Source organism: Globicephala melas, chromosome 8 (assembly GCF_963455315.2).
Source record: "Globicephala melas chromosome 8, mGloMel1.2, whole genome shotgun sequence".
NCBI classification, from domain to species: domain Eukaryota; kingdom Metazoa; phylum Chordata; class Mammalia; order Artiodactyla; family Delphinidae; genus Globicephala; species Globicephala melas.
This window is the reverse complement of record NC_083321.1, coordinates 33,601,734-33,628,993: the sequence shown is the minus strand read 5'-3', so window position 1 is coordinate 33,628,993 and position 27,260 is coordinate 33,601,734. Positions and strand designations below refer to the sequence as shown.

General features: G+C 35.0%; 1 protein-coding gene across 7 annotated transcripts in view; it reads left to right on the top strand.

Moving 5' to 3' along the window:
- Positions 1-27,260, top strand: part of GAS2 (growth arrest specific 2) — a 174,292-nt gene that overhangs the window by 92,704 nt on the left and 54,328 nt on the right. For 6 of the 7 annotated variants that reach the window (XM_060303409.2, XM_060303408.2, XM_060303410.2 and 3 more), the window contains 4 exons: positions 994-1,135; positions 11,923-11,986; positions 20,023-20,164; positions 26,931-27,038. In XM_060303409.2, coding sequence (XP_060159392.1) covers positions 994-1,135; positions 11,923-11,986; positions 20,023-20,164; positions 26,931-27,038 — 456 coding nt within the window. The remainder of the gene's footprint in view (positions 1-993; positions 1,136-11,922; positions 11,987-20,022; positions 20,165-26,930; positions 27,039-27,260) is intronic. The other variant, XM_060303412.2, reaches the window with a different exon arrangement.

Sequence of the window (27,260 nt, the reverse complement as noted above, 5' to 3'; positions counted from 1 at the left end):
TCTTTTTGCTCTCAGAGGCAAAGCTCTGTTTAGCCCACATCATCCAAACACTTGGCTCAATCTTTCACATCACATAGAATCACATTCTGTGACTTCATGGAATGCCGTGAAAACTGGTTATATTCTATTAAAGGAAAAAACCTCACACAACTCTTTATAACATTTGGTATGGTAAGGGAGATTTCCAGGGCTAAAATTTTATGAGGCTGATAATAGAAAAGTCTATCCGGGTTCACACACTCCCTTTTCTTAAGCATTTTCTTATCCTGGAAGAGAAATGATGCAGAATGTAAACATGTTTCAAGGTCAGATAGCAGAAATCCAACTAGAATTATTTTTATATTACATAAGAGAGCAATAATCTATGGTTTAAAAGGAAATAGTCTGGAAGAATGATGGTAAAATGTTATTGTTAAAAGATAAAAAATTTTAATATTTCCTTTTCTTATATTGGTGATAGAGAATTATGGATGTTAGACAATTCTGCTGCTTTCTTTTGACTTTATAATTCTATTGTAATTTTTATTGTGTGTGCGTATGTATACACATAAAAATGCAGGTGTGTGTGTTACATTTTATCTATATTCATATACTGCATTTGTGTTTCATTCTTCTTTCACAAGTGAGAAATTCATTTATACATACTTTATGAGAAATACTGACAGAATACTTAGATGAAAGAGAAGGCCAAAAAAAAAAAAAAATAGTAGAAGAGAAAGAAAAGAGGCAATCTGAGCCAGGGAAGGGATTTATGTATGTTTACTTCTAGATACTAAAAAGGTAAGTATATGTTTACAGGCACAGATTTTCCTAGTCTCTTAATTAAGAACTGTTTCATTTGAGTTTCATGTCCTTTCCTATAGTTCTTTACAAACCTATTTATTGACATAAGATTGTACCAAAGCGTTTTGTTGAAATCATAAATGTACACTTAACGTGTCACTGTGATGACTGCCAGATATTCCACCAGAGTGAGATTTCTTTGTTTTTCAGAAGCTGCCCTTAAAGAAGATTCCATGCAAGGCCAGTGCACCCTCAGGATCCTTTTTTGCCAGAGACAATACAGCAAACTTCTTATCCTGGTGCCGAGATTTAGGGGTAGATGAAACATGTCTGTTTGAATCGGAAGGTTTGGGTATGTACATTTCCTTCAGAATTTTAGCCGATATAATATTAAAATTATTGTTTGTCTGTATAACTCTCAAGCCTAACTTTTTTTGTGTGATGTCATTTCATGCTTTGTTAACTTTAAAAAAAAATTGTAGTTTGTTGTAAACTTGCAGTTTTTTTGTAAACTTGAGTCTTTGAAGGTAGAAAAATTCACCCTCTTAATCTTGGTCACCTTGTGCATAAAATAACAGGAACGTTAAGTAGCAGAATCCTTTCCTGGTTAAAAATAAGTACATACAATGCAAAATTGGGGGATATTTGGAAAATGTAGGGTTAAGTTTTACCACCAGGCTCTTACCTGGACTAGAAGGGTAGCTATATATGTTCCAGCCCTCCATCAAGAGCATTTTCGTCTTTTCACCTCTACAAAAGTATGAAAACACCATCTCTCATAAGTTCTATCTTTCTTGAAACTGATTTTTTTAGTTAGTTAAGCTTATTTTTAGTTAATGAAACTTATTTTTTAGCTAGTTAAAAATTAGGCAAACAAGCAAGAGGTTAGGATCATTGGAGACGATGGAACAAGAGACAGATACGTTAGTGCCTAGGCCTACCCAGATAATTGTGGGGTTTTTGTTTTGTTTTATGATTGAATTTTGGCAAGTCCACTTCCATACCATAGTTTTGTATTTCCTTGGGAGAAAACATACATTGGATCATTCAGTGTTTTGACATTACTTGATACCCTTAAATGTTCAAACCTTTGATATAAGATCTACCCCAGTAGAACTCTACTATGGAAAGTATTGGAATTAAAGTCCAATTCTAGTAAAGTGGAACTAAGTGAAGAAAGGAGACATTTAGGGGGGGAAAATGCTTTGGTTCTTTTACCTGAGGCTTTAAAAAATCAATTCACAAAATCACGTAATACAAATATTAACATCACAGTAAGCTGAGCATCCTTCAGAGAGAACAAGTATACAAACTGCCTTCTGAACAATGAGAATACACTTTGCCCTGAGACCTCACAAAACAGCATTCCCCTGCTGAACCTAGGAAATTGATGGTAGAGCAGCTAAAGTCTTACTCATTTTATGTGGTTAAGGAAACTTGTATTTGTACTAAGAGGAGTTGATGTGATATGGAAATACTGTCATCAAATTTCTGAGAAGTCTCCCAACAGAGAAGAGAATAACATGAACTTAGACTAGGAGAACATTTTGTACCTGAAAGAAAAATTTAACCAGAAAAATTGCACAGAAGCATACTGTATACAACAGTGTGCTCTATGAATGCTCATTGTATATGTGAGCTTTGAGTGTTCTTACCATTTCCTCACGTCAAAGTAAAAAGAAGTTGGTGGAGGATATGTATGGATATAATTCTTTTTCAGTGCAGTGGTAATTTTACAAATAGATTTTAACTTTCATGTTTATAGGTTTATGCACGTGGATGAGTTGTGAAAAAAACCCTTGAAAGATCTAGTAAATGTCTGAGTGTGTGTCTACACACACACACACACACACATTTTTATATATATAAATTTTAAAAACTCAAATCTTAGTCACAAGAAGCACACTCTTTATGTGTGGACAAAGAACATCATGATTTAAAATTCTGGAGTGCCCCTGCATTGCTGAAGAACTGCCACATGGGGAAACTGCTTTATTTTTTGTTAATTTGTTTACTACACAGGTTTCCATTAAAAAAAGCATTTTTTCAGTGACTACTGTAGGCCAAGTGGATTACTAGGAGCTCTGAATGTAAATATGGTCTTGTCTCAATTTTCTTACTATTCATGAGTTCTTTTGTTAATTGAACTAACCAAACTTTCAGTTGGACTCCAAGAAGCTTGGATGGCTTTTTAAAACCCCATTCAAGTAATAAATAATACATTTTATTTTGAAACAATAAAGCATAAAGCAGCTCATGTAACAATGGTCCTGGTATATAAATACATACTCTGTAGCATATAAAATTATGTCATGAAGAATTTTTAGATGGTCGAGTTCTTCACCCTGTTTGAAAAAGCTGACTTTATAAACAAGAAATTTTTATATAAAAATTAAATACATGATAATTTATATGTCAGAGTAGTTTGTTAAAATATCTTTGATTCTGGTTACCTTCTACAGTATAACTTCCCTTATACCTTGCAATTAAAATGTATTTATATAGCCAAGAAGGTTTAATAAGACCAAATTTTCAAGGCTATAAATTTTTAAAATAATTTTGAATCCTCTCAGTACCAAACCAAATCAAATAGTTAGGCTTTCTAGTTTGCTACTCAATGAAAAGATAAATTTGAAATTTCTGCTGCTCAGAATAGGGCATGAGGTGATGTACAATAGGCCCTGTGGAGATGGAAGAAGGGAGCCAATACTATAGCATTGACTTCAGGATTATTCAGAGAAAGGAAACAGCTGTACCCATAGATGTTAATGATAATCAGGAGGAAGCCCAATGAGAAATTCCATTTCCCCAGGTGGAACCCATTCTCCTTGGATTTTTCTTATTATTCGCTTGTGAGTGAGGAAGTGATTGAGCCGCTGCACTTGCAGAATTGACTTTCTTGCAACAATAATACTGTGTACTCTGCTTGATGTCTTTTCACACTTCACTTTTGAAAGGGAATTTAGGGCAAGGGTGTTTTCTTTTTTCCCTACCTCAAGATTTCATTTCAGTAGCACACAAGATGAAGAGCATCCTTTGTGTCCTAGTGTTTTGAACACCAAATAAAAGGACAAGATGCCCTGATGAAGGGGAAAAATCTGTTTGAATGAATGATAAAGTAGATCATTGTACTGAATGTGTATCAAGAGGCTTCTGTCTTTAGCTCTTCAAAGGTCTTCGCCTGCATAAAGCATTCTTATCTTTGTGGCAACTGATACGTTACCCTCTGTTGCAGTGCTTTTTTTGTACGATTATTTGCGGGAGGATCTTAATTCATGACTCACTCTATCTGTTCTCTTTCCACAACAGCTAATGACAAGAAATCTCAGTGGGTGGGGAAGGGATGCCAGGGATGAACTAGGGAGTATAGACAGCATCTTATTCCATATGCTTCTCTCGTGCTTGTCGTTTTGATTCTGGGCAGATAACTTTCTATGCCACATGACGCGATCACATACAGGGTGTAACCTTCCATTTACCTTCTAAGACATTCTTGAGAGAGAATTTTTCCTCTGTCAAACGTCAGTTCTTGGATTATAAGTTTACTAATATCTCAGAATAGTGTTTCAGAAGTGAGACAATAGAAAAATGGATAAATATCATGAACAGCTTATTCATAAAAAACTTATAAAAGCCCAAAACAGAGATAAAAATGTTTGACACCTTAGTAATAAGGCAAATGCAAATAAAAACTACGAAAAATTAGTGAGGATTAACAATTTTATATTTAGTGCTGAGTATAGAGGAAAGTGGGATCTTCTATACGTTGCTGAAAAAAAACTGGAAGTTGGCATGCCTTCTTTGGAGGGCAGTTTGACATTATGTAAGGTCAGTGCTCATATCTTTTTATCAAGTTGTTCTACTTCAAAAAGTTTATTTGAAGGAAATAAGTACAGATAAGCAATAGAATGTCCATTGAAACATTTTTTATAAGAGTAAAAAAGGGGATGAAATGAATCTATTTGGTGGTAGCTTAAACTGTAGTCATTCATAGATACCAAGCAAAAATAATATTCATAATATTTTTGAGACTAAGAATATGTGAAAATTATAATATAATATGAACATGAGGTCTCAGCATTTACATTAGTAAATATCAAAAAAAAAATACTATATTCAGAATCTGAAAGTAAGATAAATAGTAATTGGGTTGTAAGTAATATCATTTTCTTCTTCAGTTCTCTATTAACATACTTTAGACCGTAAACAGGTGCGGCATGTAATCTGAAACATGAACAATTTTATTTATATTAAGATAATTTGAACCAAGTTGAGTAGAGATTTATTGACATCAGTATATTATACATCAGTATATTTTATATATCAATGTATTATAAGGGCTGTTTTATATTAGGACCAAATATCTATGACTTTTCCTCAATTTAAAAAAATTTTAAGTTATGAGCCCTAAAATTGATGCTCCTATATGATTTTTTTCTAGGATATTTTAAGTAGAAACTATTTCCTTAAATTAGTGATACTCTTGCATGGAGGATTTATTATTTGTAATTTACTTTAGCCCACTGATTTAGAAATTGTTAAGTTAGCTTAATTTTTTCCTCAGAGCTTTGTTTATTTTGCTTTACTTATGTACATTCTGGTGAGCTGGAAGTTGGAAAAAGATAAAAGGATGGGGGAGGGAATATTTGAAAAATGCACATTTTTTTGCTTGCTGTAATTGTGTCAATATTATTATGTTATTGGATGATTATAGGATTTGGAGGCCAGTGACTATTCTTCATCTATTTCTCTGAGAAAGAATCTACTCAGCAAGAAAAGGGTTTGCTATCTGCTGTGCTAGCATGCAAATGTGTGTGATTTGTTTTTTATTTTTTGTATTTGTGTTTGCTGTGTGGCACTGTCTTCTTTTGATGCATGACTCTGAAGAGTAGTTTTATACAATTCTTTGTTCTATTGAACACTGGTCAAGCACTGACCTACCTACAGTATTGGTCTGATGTTGCACAAAAGTGAAAAGGATTGTGTGTGGATTTTTAAACATTAACATTTTCTGTTTTATACATATTGCATCAGAAAAAGAATCTATGCCTGCCTTCCAGTGTTTGATAAATCATCCCTTGGTGTTGTTGTTGTCTGTATTGAGGACTATAAGAGTATTTCTGTAGAAAAAAAGTTATATTACTTTTATTAATATTAATGTAGAATAACAACTTCAGGATACCAAATTAGCTCTGGATCATTTATATTCACATTATTTCTTCCCCAGGAACAATTTATTTTAGACTTTGGATTTTTTGACACCTGTTCTTATAAAGTACTTTATTAGCATCTTGGGTTTTTTTTGTTTTTTTTTTTTGCAGTACGTGGGCCTCTCACCGTTGTGGCCTCTCCCGCCGCAGAGCACGGGCTCCGGACGCGCAGGCCCAGCGGCCATGGCTCACGCCTTGAGAGAACAAAATGTCTCCCAGTATCAAGGATTTGATGGAGTCAGGGTTGAATTAGGAAAGGGGACAGCCTTTTAGCTTTCCCAGAATCAAATTTTCACTGTGCGATATTAAATAACAATAGTTATATGCTCAATAAGGGTAGCCTAGCAGTGCACATGTGCTATCATATCTACTTTCCCAACAACCACCATTTTATAATGAAAATACTTGGTTAGGACCAAGAGAATTAAATAACTTGCCCAATATTAACAACTTCTCAGTGACCCAGCTAGGATTTGAATTCAGCTTCATTAACCTTCAAAGATCATATCCCTGTGTTACAGAAAGTTATGCTTCGTATGAGTTAATTTTAGAAGTTCATATGATGATTTCAAGTAAAAGGAAAAGTAAAATATAAATAAAAACCAAATTAGAAGAGACTCTTGACTCCTATTGCTGCTCTGAGTGATAGTGACTTAATCCATTAATTTCACATAAGGTCTGGGTGCTAGAGACAGAAAGGGCACTCCTTGCTCTGGGACATTTTTTGACTTAGTGGCAAAGGCAATTAACTATATTTTATTCTATACATCTTCCATCACTGATGAGATTATGAATGAATTCTCTTTGTTTATGCGAATTATATGGCTGCTGTATCCTGTTTTAAATGCAAACAGTGATTCTGAGAAATTTGGATACACACACACTCAGCATTCTTGAGTTTGTGAGGTTTATTCTTGTTTGCCTTTTCTTCTCTTTAGCTTCCCTCAGATCAGTTTTAAGGCACCTAAATTTCTTTGCTATTCCTAATTGCTCCCTACCTTTAAACTCAAGGATTTCTGCATGTGACTTTCTGGGAGTGACATGATGTAGACAGCCATCCCTTTACTTTCTTGGGAGGCATCTTTTGTACCTTATAGATCCTGGTAGGTGATAAATGCCCATAATACCCATTAAGGGCTAATCCAATTCACAAATTATTTTTTCCTCCATTCATCATCATCTTCATCATCATAATCATCATCATCATCATCACCATTATCTTAAACATTTCTAGAACATGTTCCATATATCAAATCACATTTTAATATTTTAACCAAAATAGGTATAGAATTATAATTGACGTTTATTGTAATAATCATAACATTGATTAATATAATGATTCTCAAACTTTCATGTGCATATTCATCACCTGGAAACCTTGCTTAAATGTAAATTTTGCTCAATACATCTGGGGTGGGACCCAATAATTTGCATTTTTATCAGGCTCCCAGCTGATACCAATGCCACTGGTCTGTGGACCATCACTTAAGTAGCAAAGGAGTAAAACCAGTTCTTCTGACATCTAGTTTAATGTCTTCTACTATGTCACTCTTTCTGAGTATGAGAATCTGTTCTCTGCTCTGGGGAGGTGGGAAGCTATTAAATTTATGATATTTTCACAATTTAATATTCAGTCAAAAATAAAAGTTTTGCAAATATTTTCTTAAATATAAATCTAAAATATAGTTTCCTTTAAAACCAAAATGAATACTATTGCCTCTAATGTATATAAACCAAATAGATAATGAAATTTTCTTATTTTCATTTTTTGTCCATCTGTTGAAACTTAATATATATAGGAAAACTATACATTCATGGTCTAATGCATTTTATCCTTGCAGATTCTGTGACATTAAAACTCTACCCCTTGCCTTAGCAGAAGGTCTCATTTTCTATTCCTGGAGCTAGCAGCATTCCATTTGACATTTGATGCCCATGAGATTTTAACAGAATCTAGGTTATAAGATTGCCACATATTTTGAACAGGGATCTATGTTGCTTTTCCCAGAGGTGTTCTGCCTTATACTTTTCTTCGAAACAGTTTTGATTATTTAAAAAGAAGCCTCCAATGATAAGACCTTTTGCATAATAATCACCAGTGACTAGACAGCTTTTTGTTTTAAAGATAATTTGTTCAGAGGAAAGAAAGCCATAGTGATCCCCCCTTCTAACCATAACTCCAAGCAAAAGACCATATTAATATTGTAATGATAGAGTGAAAAAATGTTTCCTACCATAAACCTCAATTTAAGTATAAATTTCCTTATATTTTTGAAAAGACAAGTCAGTAAAATGTCTTTAAAATGAGTAGTACATACAACTCAACATAAAGGCTTTAGTTCAAATGCAATATACTAAAAATTGTCTTTCTAATCATCCTGACAAAAACATGCATTCATATATACAATATATAATCAACTTAGGTAACTTATTGAAAATGGGTTCATCTAAATTATTTTATTCCCAGAGATGCAGAAAAATTGACAGTAAGGTGTTTAGTGTTTTATAAAATGACATGTTCTAATGTAATTGTTACTTAAGTTTTATGCTTAGCACAAACCCATAATAATGATAGGCTCTCTCCTTTATATCTGTCTATATATGCCGGCCAAATTGACCTACTTAACCTTAAATTTGATTAAATTTAGAATTAACTATTTCTGATATAATATAAATGACAAAATATTCAAAATACACTCATTATAATAACCGCTTTAAATTATACACATCTATCCATAGTAGTTTTTTTAATTCTGAAGTTTCTTCCACTGCTTAGTATGGTGGCTTACATATGACAGGTGCACAGACAAAAAAATGCTTATAGGAAAAAAAAAGAGTGTATTAATATTAACTAAGCTAAATGAAGATAATCTTTAAGCAAATAATTTACAACAAAAATAATAATAAAGAAAGAAAAGTAACCTTGGGAATTCTTTTCTGTGTGCCAAACATTGGCTAGGAATAACACGAATAGTATTGTGTTAAATCCACACAAAAATATTGCAAGATACACACCATTATTTTCCCTCAGAAAACTGAGATTTTATAATCTCCCAAAATAACAAACTAGTAAATGTTAGAGCTCACACTCAGACCCAGATCTTTGTGGCTCAAATCTCATGGTCACTATTCTCTTTCCATCTGTTAACTTTAGTTTAGAACTTTCTTGAGTGCAAAAACCAAACACAGTCACATCTTTGGTATAATGTAGATACTACTTAAAGACACTTGAATTTAATTTTATAGAATAAGGTAAGAGTGTTTGCTTTTACAATTAAATAAACTTTGACATAATTTAAATTCTTGCCTTTTCTAAATATGCTAGGTAAGATTTTAGCCTTTATTCAGTTTATTGTCACAACCATTATCATCACGACATAATTGTCATCATCCTTGATAATTTGAGACATGGTGTTTACTGAGTAATTGTTCTGTTCTTCTCATTGTGCTGTTATGCCTCTCTGCAGATTTAACTCATTCATTGCTTACAAGTCATCAAACATGATATTTTGGGCCATTATGGATCAGGCATGATATGCCCAATATTCAAAATGCCATTAACAAGTGAGACAATATTATAGGTGTGTTTTGAAGCAACAAAGCAATTGCTTTATTAAAGATAACACTTCCAAGAAAACTGGGAAGTAAAACATCATCTTTCTATTATCATTTTCCTAAGGAATGATGCTGAGTGAGATGTTTATTTGTCTTAAATTTTATAAGCTGGTTCTGTTAAGGATATAAAAAGGAGAATCATGCAGTTACTTTTCGGTTTGCCAAATTGATTTTCTAATGAGTCCATGGTAGATTCAATATTTTAGTGTTGGCATGCAAAGGCTGTTTTAAATTGATAGCTGAATACACAATAGCAATGCATCCTACATATGACATTGTCTTTCTTACATTACCCACATTACTGTTTTTCTTCAGAATGAATTTTATTTTCCATTGAATGTATCTATTGGTATTTACTTCCAATTCTTACATACTCCCAAATTAAATACAATATGTTGATTAAAGAATCATGATAGTTGAGTCAGGTGTTGCTTTTTAGAGTTGGTGTTGACTGCATATTGGCACAGTTTGGTCAGTTCACTAATAATTTTCATATTTTAACACTGTTTCCATCACAAAATGCATGAGATTGTATCCAAGTCTCCTTGAGCTTTAGCTACTTGCTTCACACAGCTTTCACTGAAGATGAGGGTATTAGCAGGGCCTTAAACATCTTCTTCACTTCAGCTTTCATGTATTCCTTTTTCCTGTTTGTTATTTTGTACCATGGACAGGATAAAAAAAGTCCAAATCAGAAGAAACTGATTATCTAGACAAGAAGATTGATTTTGATTTGTTTGCTTTTGTTTTATGATTTTTGTTATTGTTCTCTGTTTGAATTTGGTGCCTATGTGATATTACAGTCCATACATTTCATTGCACTGAAGTCGATTTAATATATCAAAAGTTGTATCATTTAGCCAGAGTCAGCTAATGGTGCACTTGAAATTGGAGGTAGTAAATATCTTTGCTTTAAGGCCCTTTAGTTAAAAGTAATTTTAGACTTCCCCAACCTGGATTTTATGACAATTCACTAAGCATTAGCTGAAACTCAAATGTATATTACCAAGAATGGAAAGATTCTGTAATTCAGATTTCCCGTAATCAATTCTATTTTAATGAACATTGCTGATGATATTAGAACTTATTTTAAAAGCTTTAAAGATGACATTTTATAGCAAGATAATAAATTTTTGTTTGTTTAAAGCCAAGTGAAATCATATACTTTTATAATCTAAGTAAATGTATTTTTCTATTCACCACACACTCCCAACAAATTCCATTCTGGCGTCAGTGGCAAATATTGCCATCGCCATAACCTGTGGAGAGAAGGAATTAGATATTTAAGTGGGGGGAATAGAATAAAGCTGGGAAATTAAATTACTATAAAATTCTATGTTTAAGAATTGAAGCAATATTGCTATTTTTCTTAATGTTTATCAATAAGCTAGTATTTTCTTTTATCAGGATATTGTGTCTATGTAAAGACCATTCTCAATTCAATCTTTTCCCCCCAATATCTGTTGTTAGGTGCTGTATATAATAACATTTTAAAAATTCTCTAATCTTAGTTTAAAAAGAAAAAAGTATAAGCAGTACATACTCCTCTGGTAGGCTCGACAAATGCAAGTATGATTTGTCAACATTACTGAATGTGTCCAGAGCAATTGATAAAGCAGCTTTATTAAGTAATCATATTATATTAGAAAAGAAATATCAATGCAAAGAACCATCTTCTAATTTGCTCATTTTATGGGCAAAACTGGCTGATGGTATATATTTGTACATATTTACAAAATTCAGTCCGTTGAAAGTGTTTCTTTCTAAAGTATCATTTAATCAAATTTCATTAGGAGAAGACATCAAGTTTCAGAGGGCTCACTTGACATTATTGTTTGGAGGATAACAAAGGACCGTGATGTGTCATTTTTAATCCTTATTCATTGCATTATTTCTGCTAAAATCACTGGTGAAGATAGAGTTAGGATTTTTAAAAGACCAGACTTTGCTTCATAGTCTTATGTTTGCTGTCTGTTTTTAAGTAATCCATCAACTATTTATATCATAATTATAGCTACATGTGTTTCCAATATTGACTTACAAATATTAACTAATTGAAGAAAATATTTTCAGGGTGGGATTCCTGAGACTCATGGCTTTTAGGGAGGAAGTTGGGGAAAGAGTTTTGAAAACTGCTTTAGGACTTTAGTAAAGCTAACTGTACTGTGGGATAGGATGGTTTCTATGAATATCAGAATGAAGACTAGCTCATTTACTGGGACCATGAGCGATGAGGGAGTCCATCCTGCTCCCCATTGAGCTGCTTTACTGTCCTTTCTATTGTAAAGGTGTCCACCTTTGTCTTGTCTTTCAGTCCTCCACAAGCAACCCAGAGAAGTGTGTCTCTGTTTGCTGGAGCTTGGCCGGATTGCAGCCAGGTAGGTCATACTACTGCCGCTACTTAAGACTTGACCATCTCAGCATCCAAGCAGCTGAGAAGCTTGCTGCCTTTTCATCGCTGATGTTTAACCTAGGTGTTGAGAAGCAACTCCTTCAAATATGATCAGTATAAACATCTTGAGAGCAATTGTTCAAACTAAAAAAGTGGACCACCAATATTCTTAACATCGTGGCCTTATCGTCAAAGTCACTGTGTTTGGGCATTTTCTAAATATCCTTTAATTGAATACATTTTCCTTGCAACTCTTTCTTGGGAGGCTGGGGAGGATCTTGTACATGAAATTGTATGTGACAATTATGCTTTCCTTAGTGGAAAGTCTATTCCCATTACTCTCTCTCTTTCTCAGCTCCTTCACCCCTCTCTTCCTGTTTACTCTTCAATAATTTTCAGCCTCTTCTTTTGTTCCTTTTTCCTCATTTTCCCCATTTAACATCTCATCCCTCAACTCTTTTGGTTTCTACTCCTGAGTGGATGGATAGTTTTAAAATTATTCTCCATAATTTGATTGGAAAAAGATAGAATATTATCCTTCATATGTAGAGATATCTTTGGAATCTTTTTTTTCTAGAAAAGAAAAACAAGAAGTAATTGTAGAAATCATAACTGTAGCTAAATAAGCAGGAGAAGGGACTTTATTAGCTCAGCTGACTTGATTTGGTTTCATGTCTTCTCCTTATTACATTGCAAATCCTCAAACAAGGCTTCTGACAGTTTTATAAAGCCCAAAGAATTATAAGTGAAGATATAAATGTTTCAATAGATCTTGGTGCAAAATAAAACTTCAGAAGTAATTAGAATTCATTTCTCATCCAGATCTGATTATACTTCTAGCATTGAGATCAGATGAACCAATAAGACAAAGTAAGAGTTTGCTCTGGTTGTTAATTCTCAAAGGGAGAGCTATAAAGAAAAGAAAAGACAAGGTGAGCACATCAGCAAATTACAGCAATGGGTAGAAAACTTGTTGCCAATGAATAGCCCTTTTTTTGAGCCAGTGGAAAATTCACTGTAATCAGAAGTAACCCCAAGTTCTTTAAAACATCATAGTCAACATAATCTTAACAAATTGTTCATCAGGTATGGATTTTACTTTATCATAATAATTGGATGAGAGAGATTGTTTTAATTTTTAAAAATTTGAATTAAATAAGAATGAGGCTCCACTCAATAAGGAGTGAAAAAAATCAATTTGAGACATTTAGGGATGTCCCTACTTTCTCCCACACCTTTCCCAGCTATTTTGTGTGACAGCCTCTGGAGAGGGTCCCCTTGTCTTCTGACCACTCAGGTCTCTACTACTCAGGGATAGTTCATAGTATCTGACTGTTTCTTAGGACCCCCTTCCCCTTCAATGCTGTCACTTTCTTGGGTTCTGAGAGGGAGCGAGACAAAGGTACCTATTGCTTTTAGGACTCCGCTAAGCCACTCCTCTACCATGCTTAAGCCTTCTGACCTGCAGGACAAATAGCTATGAGTCAAAGGACTCAGCCTTGAGTCCTTGGGCTCAGCAGATATCCCCTAAGAAAGGTGATATTAAAAATGCAGGAGGGAGGAATACACACAAAGTAAAATCTCAGTAAATGAGCTGCTGCCCCTGAAATGCTAGAGTAAAAGAAAGATTGTCTAGAGTTCCTGGGTAATAGGAGATTAGGCAGAAAACTTTTTGTTCACTTGGTTATTTTAATTATATCATTAGAATATTCTGAAATGCCAGATTCTATTTTGGTGCTTTGATAACCTAAATATGTGGATCAAACAGGCATCATGATTCTGAAAGTTGTGATAGAGGTAAAAAGGAGTGGCGCTATCTGCAGAATTAGCTGGGAGTTGTCATTTCCTCTTGCTTGGTGTACATTATTTACCTATTTTCTGGATTTATTTTATTATCTGAACACTGTTAGGAATCTTGCTGAACTAAACATTTTAACTATGACAAGTCATCAAAGAAGAAGGCATGCTATCCAATGACAAAATTCCCTTAGGAATCACCTTTCCTCCTGCTACTGAGTCTGTCATGAATTGCCCCTTGCCATCGTATATAAAACAAATTAATATCTTGGTTAATGAAAGGGAATCATAATGGCCTGGTCAGTTTGAAGGTGAAGCATTATATGAAGTGCTTTGTGTGTGTTTTTCCCCAAATATTTTAAAACTGAGATTCTGGGTTGCTCCTTTTTTTTGGGGGGGTACGCGGGCCTCTCACTGTTGTGGCCTCTCCCGTTGCGGAGCACAGGCTCCGGACGCGCAGGCTCAGCGGCCATGGCTCATGGGCCCAGCCGCTCCGCGGCATGTGGGATCTTCGCGGACCGGGGCACGAACCCGTGTCCCCTGCGTCGGCAGGCGGACTCTCAACCACTGCACCACCAGGGAAGCCTGATTTTTTTTTTTTAAGCCACTTTATTGAGATACGGTTGACATACAAAAAACGCTGTACATATTTAATGCAAACCACTTGATGAATTTGGATATAAGTATACATTTATGAAACCATCACCACAATCTATGCCATAAATATATCTATCACCTCCAAAAGTTTCCGCTGCCTTCTTTATTATCATCATCATCATTATTATTATTATTATTATTATTATTATTAATAAGAATGGGTGACTACATTTCTGACCTCACTTTATGACCATGTGATAAAAGCAGAGATTATTCACATTACAAAAGAAAATTACTAATTTCACAACGCAGTGATCTAAGGATTAAGACAATACATTACAATATTCAATTTGTAAATTTTGCCTTTTATCTTCTTCACTTACTTAAGTGATGTGAAGTATTGCACACTTACCATGAAAAAGAAAAAAATATGCTAACAGATTATTCAGGGCATCACTTTTGTGTGCAGCATAAGGTGAAACAGCTGAATGCCAAATGGATAGATTGAACATTTAAGTGTAAATGTCTATTTAAGTTTCTCTCTGTACACATTTGAAGATTTTATCAAAATTTTAATGGAAGTTCAATTGTGCTTTAAAAACACTAACCCAATAAACCCAAACATCACTACCTTAGCCCTGTGTTGAAGCATAATCGTTGAAGGAAAAAAGGGAAATTCATCATTCCATCTTATTTTACTCCTAATTTTTTCTTTAGATGTATTAAACCTTTATCTAGATCATTGTATGTGTGCTTCCTCCTCCCTGTACTCCTCTATGGAGTTGAATTAAGACAGAGTTATTGAATTATTGAATTAAGACAGCATTAGACAAAACCAGAAGTGGTATTTGGAGAGCTCTCAAGAATCACATTAATTTGTACACACAACAGATGAAGTTTGACCATAACAAAATCCTAATACAACCTTGCAAGTTCTGTGTTTTTTCCACTGATAGATGATGTTTCTTTACACTTGATTCTAAACATTTATTTCTCAAATTTACATAGATGTCATCTTAAAAGCATCAACGTCACTTTAGAAATGATTCACTAAATATTTCTAATTCCCTGCTGTATTCTTTTGCCTGGGAACACTCCGTGGAGCTCCTTTGAGAGCTGTGGGGTGGGAGAATGAGACCACTTATTTTTGTTCTCATGGGTGAAACTTGCTTTTATTTTCAACTAAACAGAGCTGTCATCACTGGAGAGTGAAATCCCTCTGTTAATATTTCAGAAACCATGTCAGTTTCTGTGTGTAAAATATGCATGTTTGTCTTCTGCGAAATAAAACATTCAGCAAAAACAGGTCAATAAAAAGATCTTTTTAATGAGGGTGCTTTGATATTCATTGTTTAGAAAAGGTTACTATGAATTCAACCTTTTTTAAGACTGCAGAATTAAGATTAGCTTTATGATAAAACTAAAAAAACCTTTTGATATTTTGGTTTGGGGCTGTGATGAATAGTCAACATCAGAGGGAAGCTTTTTATATTTTTATTTTTGAGTGTTTTCTTCATTTTCAACAAAATTTATGACCATTCAAAAGAAATATACTTTGTGAATATTTTTGTTAGTCTCCTATTTTAATCCATGCCTTAATGAAATGTTACTTAAAAGAAAATATTCTTATACAAGGCTTATTAATTAACTCATCCTATTTAAAGAGCTTGACTCTGACTGCTAAGAATAAAATTTGTTTTCATATGAGTGAAATTTCCATCCAAATTTAAATCTATCTTTAAATAACTTTAAAACAGAATAAAAAATGGGGCAAAAACCATCTTGTAAGAATCTATAAACTATCTGTTGTATGCCTTAAGAAGGGGGAGTTTCTAAACTTTATCCCTCCAACTCTAGTAAAATAGGCTCCAGATGTCTTTTCTTTGAAAATTATAGTCTAGTAAATAGTTTGAGTAAATTTTCTAGTTCAGGGCTTAGTTTAGGGGCTCAATTATTTCATCTAGACCAATCTCAAAAGCTGTATCCTGTGCCAGAAAAATGAAAAGTCCATTTCTAAGATCTCATCATAAAGTTATTAACCATAAGACCATTTCCCTAGCACTATGCATTTTTGAAATGAGACCAAAAATTTATAATATGATATTGCCCTTTCAGTAACCCCCCTATTTTCACATCACTGGGGTATACAGATGCAAAGATTTGGTTTTAGTGGATTCAGCCTTCTTGCTGTCTTTAGTTTACCCTTATTCAGTTTGAAAGCAACAGTTAACCCTTCTCCCGCAAAGCTTTGAAATCTTGTAGTTGAACAAGAATAGAAAACACTATAAATTTTTGAAAACCTTATAAACAAAATCAAAATGTAGAGTGGTATACAGTTAATCATGGAAACCAGAATGAAGCAGCCTTTTGGAGAGCAGAAAAAAGACCTACTGGTGACTAAGCTGGCTTCAGGTGCAGGCCCCCAACCCAAGGGGAATTTCGTGATTTACAGACTGTTGACACCTCCAGACAGACAGGAAGCCAGTGAATCATATTGAAGTGTGTATTTCAGGACTGGCTGACTGTACCTTAAGCAGCTTGAAGTATTCAAAAGCCAATATAAGCAGAAATTTGGGGCTTAGTGTTGATTTTCTATGCAGTGGCATAGCTAATTTTCAGCATTCGCAGATAAAGAAAAATCTCCAGGGCAAAGTTTTCCATGTATGACTTTGTTACCAACTTCATTCAAATTTTGTTTTGTATTCAACATGGAGTGGAGCTTGTTGTTACTTTAATAACATATTTCTTATTATTTCACTTTGTTAAAAAAAAAAAAAAGAAAAAGAAAAAATTGTGCAACCCAACCAGCCTGCTCCTGAAAGATGGCATGAATCCACCTACAATTACAAATGAAATCATATTTTCCAATTGACCCAATTTATACTTTCAAATATGTTTTCATTTATGATTGACTTTTAATTGGCTGTGAATTCTAGCATGTTAAATTCCTCTAGCTTCACTGCCCAGTTTATGTTATTATCTTGAGAACATTAAATGTAGCAAAATGTTATACCTTGTTGGAACTAAGAATTCACATAAGTCTAGAGGGATTAAAAAGGGTTACCTGTTGAAGTTCATCCAGCGAGTTAGCAGCAAAAATGAATTTATAACTTGTTCTGCTATGCTCCAGCACCAACATATTCCTGCCATCCTACAATTCTAGGAAAATTAATTTAAAGAAAGCCTATGGTGAGTTTTTTTGTAAAGGATACCAACAATAGTAATAATATAACAATAGTAATAACACTACATCTTAATTTTGAGGCTGTTACATAATTTCATTGGGTGGTATATTTTAAAAAGTTAAAACTTTGGCAAAAGGACCTCAATGCTGCAGTTTCCTGGTTGTGCAAGCTTTGATACATCAGTTGTCAACAGCCGTCTCAGAGATGGTGCCATGTGTCAGACACTGTACTGGGAGTGTAATGGATACTGTTTTAATTCCTTCTAACTGTATTAAAACACAGGAATTAGAACTTGCATTTTACAGTGAACTAAAACTGAGGCTCAGAAATAATGTACGTCAAGATGCCCAAAAGTTCCAGACACATGGAAGACGTTCAGTAACAGTTGCTCTTTTAACTTTCTTCTTCCTCCCTCCTCCCCTCCCTCCCTCTCTCTCTCTCCTGCTACATCAGACCTCTAGGACAGGCCACTTTCATCTGTGTTTTCCTGAGAGAAAACAGACTCTTAGAGGTTAAGTGATTTGCTAAATTTAAAGAGTAGGTTAATGGCATAGTTAGCTCAAGTCTGCCTCAGGGAAGAATGATACCCAAATCTTCAAGTGAATATTACTGGTACTTGTCAACAGTAATGAGATGCTGGGTTGAGTTAAGTGTAATTAATGAGTGCTAGAAAGTTAAAAATGTATTTTAGTTTTGAATAGGGTTTAAAGTTTTCTAGAAGAACATTCTTGGGGGGTAAAACACTTATTTACATTTAATGTCGATATGTTTTATTAAAGTGATATGCATTTAAAGGTCCAAAACAATGAAATCTAATTCATCTTTGGAGCCTGAACTCATTGTTATATGAGAATATGGAAATTTTTTGCATTCAAAAAAAGTAGCTATTAAGTATCTATTGTGTGCCATGATCTACACTGGCTGCTAGGTATGCTGTGAATCAGACAGTCTCTACTGTTATAGAATCTGCGGTCTATTGCATGTTTCTACAAATGTCCTGTTAACTGGCCAATCTGTATAAAAGGTTTGAAATGTGATAAATAGTGCCTAAAGTCTTTTAGCTAATGATTTATGTAACTAAAACTTACTCTGTTCACTAGAGGCAGTTAGCAAAACAGCAATTATTATTTGAGTTGTGCCAGCTTACACTGTTTTGTACTGAATTCTGATATAAGTTTTCCAGCTCTCAAAGGCCACCTGACGTGTGTGATGTCAGTTAAAATAACAAGCCCTTAGAACAGGATGACGGTAACCTAAGCTTTTACATTTAATGATGTTTTAATATACTATTCACTCACTCTAAGGTATTAGACATATTGCCAACATATTTATTCTCTCTATATAGGTTATTTACTTTGTAGGTAGTCCACAGCCTATTTTGAAAAAATTTCCAAGTGACTTTTTCCTCTTCTTTCTAACACGTGATCACCTGATTAAAATGTCAGAGAAAACCTGAAGTAAGAAAACCTAGATCTGCATCTTTATTCTGTTCCTAGCTCGTTCTATATTTCCTCTGGATCTGTTTTATTTATTCTGTAAAAATGAAAGGGTATAACTACATGAACCCAAAGATCCTTCCCAATTCTCAAATTCTGGAATTATCTTTGGCCTCCTTCACTTAGGTACAATTGATATGCATCTAGGAAACCAAACCAAATTTAAACTTAGCCTAAGAAAAATATGGGAGATTAGAATGCTGTTAACAACTACATCTCTGTCTTTGAACTGCTGTGGCATTTACAATTTACAACACATAATTTTTAACATATTGTTATTCTAAATTATTTTTTGTTTCTTTATTCATTTTCTTCCTCAGTAATACTGTACATGCTTTCATTATGTTGGTCTTAAAAGCATAACCAATGTACTGTATTACCCATTCTACCTTGATCTGGGTCCATAAAGATATACACGTAAGAGTGAATTTCTTCTCTGTTAATTCATTTAAGGACATTTATTTGGGGAAATTGCTGTTTTCAACTTGACTCTGACTCTCTGATTTTATTTCCATTTTTAACAAGCTTATATTCAAAATAGGAGTTCAATTATAGCACTAATATCATTAAAGCTAGTAAATCTGAAAGCTGAAGACTAAATTAATATGGTAATTCATGTTATTGACTCATTAATATATGGAGTATTTTAATTTATTTTTAGTATGTTATGCATCTATTCATTTATATGTTCATATATAGATATAAACATATATGCGTATGTATATGTAACTATAAATATATATGTATGTATGTATGGGGGTGTGCATGTTTTTCCCTGCTTAAAAGGGTGCCAATTTAAGAACATACTATTTCAATGCCAGAGAAAAGTTAATGTTGTTTTGAAAAGTTAGCAGTTTGGTCCTATGGTATAATTGGATGCAACATACGGCTAAGTGTATCATTATTACAACTTATGCATGTGTATTAATCTGGTGTCTTTTAAAAAGGTATGGTGTGGAGCCTCCTGGTTTGATAAAGTTGGAAAAAGAAATTGAACAAGAAGAAACACTCTCTGCCCCTTCTCCTTCACCTTCGCCTTCATCAAAGTCTTCTGGAAAAAAGAGTACGGGAAACTTACTGGATGATGCAGTAAGTAAAATTGGTCAAGTTTCTTATCAACACTTGGTGTTTTTTGAACTTCAAAACTTATTCTGTACAATCTTCGATCAGTCTAACCTTTACCTATTCCAATGTTATTGAAATTTATTTTAAAATCCTATGAGGGGTCTTCCCTGGTGGCGCAGTGATTGAGAATCCGCCTGCCGATGCAGGGGACACAGGTTCGTGCCCCGGTCCGGGAAGATCCCACATGCCGCAGAGCGGCTGGGCCCGTGAGCCATGGCCGCTGAGCCTGCGCGTCCGGAGCCTGTGCTCCGCAATGGGAGAGGCCACAACAGTGAGAGGCCGGCGTACTGCAAAAAAAAAAAAAAAAAAAAAATCCTATGAGGAAGTTTATAGTCCTGCAATTCATTTTGAGATTCAAAACTGAGCCACTTATTTAAAATAAAGCGTCACTTAATTCTGCTGAGTAGTATCTAAAATTTTAGGATAATAAGTCATCCTCCTGAAAATTGTCTTTGAAAACACTTAAGCCTTGATACTATTGGTTCCTGTTTCCTTATTCACTGATAAAAAGCCTGAGGCATGGGACTTGAGGATCTTTAAAGAAGGAAAAGCAAAATACCATGGAGAAGATAACTGCCCTTTATTGACTGCCTGCTATGGGCCGGGTTCTGCCAGTATTCTTCAAGTGCTCTTGTTATCTTTAGGGCAGGTTTCTTATTGAGGAACCTGAGACTTGAAGTTGAAATACCTGCTGAGAGGAAGAGAGGAGCTTAGATTCCAACCTAATTTTGTCTAACTCTCTGAGGTCACCAACCCTCAGAGTTCTTGAGACACCATCTTTGGCAGATTAGGAAATATTTTCATTATACCCTCATAATTACAGAAAACAGATTCTGGGTATAACAGTAAACAGGATGAAATAAAATTCTCTGGCTACTTCTGTTGTGTCTTAAGTAGTGTGTCATGTGTGTGCATTTACTTCCCAGCACATATGTTTTGAGCGTAAATGTCAAAAACCTATGGGTTTTATAAAAAACGGAAACCTCGGGGATGTCAGACTGAAGTATGTCTCACATACACAAGGAGAGTTCTTAGAAACTAGCACCAACCATAATGCCAGTTATAAGGAATAGGCAGGATTGAAAAGGACAGCTAGCCTGTAGCTGAGAGTTTCCTTCCCAAGGGTCTGAGCTGAAAAGAGCAGGGGAAATGGCTGTTTGGTGCTGTAGGATGCAGAAAGAAAGATTCCCCCATCTTTTCTTTCTTCCATGTGACACTATAACCTATATTGCAGATTTAAATGAGCAGAAATATAACAATTTGTCTGACCGATTGAGAATTCCTATTTCTGCCAAGGGTAGCACACATAAACTTAGCCCATCAAGGTATCTTATCCAATGCCAGGTTAATTTAGTTTTCCTTTGTTCAATCCACTCAGAAATGAAAGGATAGGCAGGGCATTTTAATAATATACCTAAAAGGACTTTAAAATCACAGGAATGTTTTTAATGATCAGCCACATGTCTTGAATCCTGCTGTTTCATTTTTATTTTGTAAGGTAATTGAATAACATTGTACTAATAGTAGATAATGGCACATTACTTATATATTGATGAGAACAATTTTTTTTTAAATTTTATTTATTTTATTATTTTTGGCTGCGTTGGGCCTTGGTTGCTGCATACGGGCGGCATGTGGGATCTTCCTGGACCAGGACTCGAACCCTGTCCCCTGCATTGGCAGGCAGACCCTCAACCACTGCACCACCAGGGAAGCCCAACAATTTTTTCTTCTCTCTCAGTTATACTTTTTTGATTAGACTTACTTTAGAGTAATATCTTCCTTTTAGTCTTTCTCTCATAAAAGTGTTTTTCTGGGGTTACTATGCTTGATCTTAGGCCTTTTCCTCTCAGCTCTTACCTCTATTCACTTCCTTTAATGCATTAGAGTCAGAGGTCTGACCCTTAACCTCCTAATGAATGAATTACTGAATCAAATGAATTTCTTAGTCCTCAAATTATGAGACCACTTTCTGGTGTTTGACACTGTTGAGCACTCTGTTCTTGAAATTCTTCTCCATGAACTTTATTGCTACCAGAATGATCAACCTAAACGCAACTCAGAATTGATTAAAATTGTATAAGGGCTCTATAATATCCAGGGTAAAGCCCAGACTCAGGTATGTGTCACATAAGCCCTCCATGTTCTGGCCCATTTTGTCTTTCCCAGACTTTTTTGCCCTATGGATTCATTCTTGCATTCTGATGTATCTGTTGTAAACCTATACTCTAATCCCAAACTCCCAAGGATTTTTTATACCCTGTGTTTTTCCTCACTTGGCTTTCTCACACTGCTCATCTTTGAAATCTACTTTTAGACACCTTTTCATCTTCTAAAATTCAGGTTGTGTGGCCTTCTATAGAAAGCTTTTCTTGGCATCTCTCATCCCAGGTAAAATTGACAAATTTGTCCTTGGTACCTCAAGTTCTTTTATATATTTAATGAAGTGTTTACCTTATTGGGCATAAATACCTATTCTTCTCTAGGTATGGTCCTTGCTCTCAAAGACAAGGACCATATTTTATTCAGCTAGATCTAGTACCATGCTTATTGGATAAATTATTAATGTGGGTAATCAAAGTTTAAAAAAGACTCTCCCTTTTTCTATTTATCTGGAATGGCCATGTGCTCTGGAAATATGTGCACTTCTCAGCTCTGCTGTAGCTTTGCAGAGTGAGGAGATGTCGCCCCTTGAAACCATTTCCATGAGCCTGGGAAAAGTAGTTAGAATGGTTCCCTTTCTTCACCAGCTTGTCTCACATGTGGCCATCCCTCATCCTTGAGAAGGGGAGAAGAAGGACAGGAGGGAGAAGGTGGTGAAACAACTATGAAAGGGATTTTGGAAAAGTTTTACCTATACTCCAGTTCAGAAGAGGTAGATGAGATAGGGACTCTCTTCAAAATGGCAAGACTGTCGCTCTGTGGTTGTTCTTCCCTACTCCAAGTTCTGTTCTCTTAGCTGGAAACAATGAAGGGGGTTTCAGAGAAGCTTTAAAGTTTGTCAGGGTTTGGGAACATAACCATCTGTATAGTGAAGGGGTTTTCATTGAATGTAGGAAATGTTCTAAGCATATATTTCTACACTGTTGCCAGCTAGAATACTATGTTCACAGTCTTCAAACTAGCATTTCTCATGCTAGTTTGAATGTTTAATCAAACACTCACACCACCAGATGACCCGTGGAAAAAGAATTCCATGCTTAGGTTAGTTTGAGAAATACAGCTGACTATAGTCCCTACCTAGAGTTTGGCAATGCATTCTGGCATATCAAAGGCACTAGTGCGTTCCGTAATAAGATCTTGTTTAACCTGGAATTTTCCATGCTTATTTGGCCACAGAAGCCTCTTACAGTCTTCTTCATTCTACATTGGGGAAATTGCATTGAAATATTTGCATTCTGTTTAAGTGATAGTTTTTCATTGAGTGTTTTATTTCAGGGACAGTGGAACAGAGAGAAAAAACATATGAACCTCACTAATGGCTTAAATCAGAGCTTCATATGTCAGATATAAAAAGGAAATAGTTCCTATGGCAACTGCTTCACTGCCTATGAGGCATATATAGCCATTGGGGAGTTGAAGTTCATATACTCCAACATGTTCTTTAGAATAGGGATATAAAATATTGCTTGCAAAGTTCCTGTGTTTAGTTAATACTATTGGCTATTTCTACTCTGGCAAAGTTATTATTTACATCAAAAAAAAAAAGAGAAAAGAAAAGAAGGAGAATAAAGAAGGGGAGTAAAAAAAAAAAAATGGAGAAAAGAGTAAAGAAAAAGAAAGAGACGCAGACCTGTGCTAAGATGTCATATTCCAGTGAACCGTTTCAATGACTGCCAGTTTTGAAACTTTCAGTGTGTCCTCACATTTCTTTGTTTGCTACTTAGGAGAATTGTGGAAAATTGAAAAACAAAATAGGTGACCTTTTATGTGGATAATACATCCCAACTTCTTTAATCAAGCCAGACATCGTAAGAGAAACACAGTGGAGTCCATTCGGATTAATTTATTCCCCTGATGTCCTGATAGAGTGATTCGACTGTGATAAAATGATGGGGTCAGGTTTAGTGCCCTCGTGTTGAGCCTGTTCCCACACAATGAGTTGAATACAGTTCTAAGAAGCCATTCTTACTTTCTTCCTCTTCTCCATCAACTTCCTCAGTCTGGGGATGAGAGATAGTATAATTCTGAGTAATCAGGCTCCTCTTGAAATCCCATTTCAACAAAAGCTGGCTGGGTTCCTGGCCAAAACCAGAACACCTGCCAGACTGACTTACCCCAAGGTAATGTAAGAAGCAAGATGTCATCAGTCACTGTTTACTTAACTCCCCACAGCCTGGCCTTGTCTCTTCCATTTCTGCTTCCAGCTCTCACACAGCCACACAAAAGCCCTTGATCTTAAAAAGCAAGTATATTTTCAAAGCTTAGGAAGGCATTAGAGAAGGACAGGCCACTTGAGAAAGTGTTTCTTGTATTTTATTTCATTTGGTACCAATAGTTTCTGTATTTTGTCTAAAAACACTTCAAGATGGAAATACTTTCCATCCATACTTGTGATTGTCATTTCTTAGCAGAGGAACCACTTGAACACCAATTTACTGTCTGCTCAGTTACTACATCGCGGTAAAACTGTGCCAGGCATGACTCTCCTAAAGTCTGGGCCATGTGCTTTTATGTTGCTGAGTGTTGGATTTGTTTTCAGGGTGGCCAAAGTCCTTCTCCCTCCCTCCCTCCCTCCCTCCCTCCCTCCTTTCCTTCTTTTCTCATGGAATTATTGTGGTGCTAAGGAAAACTGTACTGTTTCTAGCAATAGTATGCAATAAACACAATTTATATATATGTATATATATATATATACACACACACACATTTATATTTTTTTAGCACTTATTTATTTTTTTAACATCTTTATTGGAGTATAATTGCTTTACAATGGTATGTTAGTTTCTGCTGTATAACAAAGTGAATCAGCTATACATATACATATATCCCCATATCGCCTCACATTTATATTTTTAAAACATGTCTATAAATACATATTGAAGGAGATACACATAGAGGAACACTTACAACACTTAAGACAGCACACATTCATTGGTCCTGTGACCTCACCCCCACCCCAGAATGTGGGTCTGCATTATAGAAGGGAATCCCTCGGGGTAGGATTCTATTAATACTGGGGGAGTGGGTGGATATATCTGTGGCCCAAGTATCATATAGTATGAGAAATTCAGAACTCAAAGACATGGGCCTAATCGCTCACATAACGATGTTAGACAGTTCCCTCACTGTTTGAATGAAAGCCATCTCTAAGATTCTTTGAATCCAGGCTTAATCTGTCACACTGATTTCCTCCTGCGTCCTTTTTAGGTCCCTGTGCTTATTTATCCATTTATTATTTATTTATTTATCCAAACTTATCTCAATATAAGTTTTGCTTCAGGATTCCCCCACTCTTTCTAGCTTTCCCCTCTAGTGTCTTATGCTTCCATACTTTCTGGAACCTTGCTTATTCTAGGGAAACCGAGATGCTTAAGTCCTTTACTCCAACAGGAAAGTGAGTTCCTGCGTGACTCTTCCCACAGTTTTTCTTAGTGGAAGACTGATTGAAGTCAGACCTTGAATTATTTGATGAAATGATTGAATTGCTTTGATGACAAAACTCTAGGAATCATATCTTTGTGGAAGCAAGAATTTGGGTGAGGGGTGTCCAAGCCAATCCCTTCAGAATTTAAATTTGTTCAGCCTAGCTTCTCAAATGTAGGCTGTACATTATTTAGATCTGTCTTCTCTGGAAACTTTGACTCAAAACACAACCTATTATTCTTTTGGGTTTTTGGTTGGTTGGTTAGTTGAAGAGAGGACAGTTATGAGACACAGCATGGCAGGTTCCCAACCAAGGAAAACATAAATAAATAAACCTTATTCCTAAAATCAAGCACTATACATTGTCTTTAATAGTCACAACTGTCTATAAGCATTATGCACTTATCATTTAGTGTATGTGTTTTGTAAAGAGTACAGAGATAGATAAAATAGGGAAAATCTGATATTCAGACATGGATTCTATAAAATACATACAAATTGTAAGATGCTGCTACAGAAATAGGTTTTGGCAGGTGGGAATTACTGAGGAGTGAATTGCTGGATTAGTCTGGATGAATTAGAGATGACTTCTTAAAGAAAGTCTCAGGATTCAAAATAAGGTTAAATAGTCTCATTTTTAAATAATAATACTTTTAAAATTCTCATTTATTTTGAAAATGAGTAAAATTAATATTAAAGTTATGACGAGGAAACATATAGACTACGTCTATATGTTTCCTCATCATAATAGACTATGTTAACGTGCCTTGTATTCTAGTTCTCAATATATTTATCTTGACAATCCAATGTACAGGATCTTTTTAATCCTCTAAACGTGAGAACCCAGCTCGTCATCCCTACACTGCCAGTTGATTTGCTTGTGATTATCCTCCAGCATCATTATCATTGTCATCATCCAGCTTATGCCTTAGTGCAGCTATTGACCTTCACAAAGTGCCTTCAGGGCCTGACCTTTACATAGTTAAGATTTAATGTGATATGTCTATGCTCACATCGTGTCCATAGTCTGATATAGAACAAATTTAAAAGCATTAATGGTTCAGGGGCCTTTGAACCCATGGAACAAATTAATCTAAAGGCAACCTGATTAAGGAGAATGAACTTGCCTGCTCTTCTATTTCAGGTGAAACGGATTTCTGAAGATCCTCCTTGCAAATGCCCGAGCAAGTTCTGTGTGGAGAGGCTCTCACAAGGCAGATACCGAGTGGGAGAGAAGATCCTCTTCATTAGGGTAAAGTTTTACTTTTCACTTGACAGCTTGTCCTTTCAGAGCATATACAGGACTTAAGTTGCAGGTTACAGGGAAAATATGACCAGTAACTCAGCAGGAACTTCCCTTATGGTGCTTACGATTGGATTTGAAGACATGAGGTATGAAAATTTTTATTATCATACATAATTATCACTGAGAGCTAAATAAATAGAACTTTATCTTTTTGTATGTATACACAAA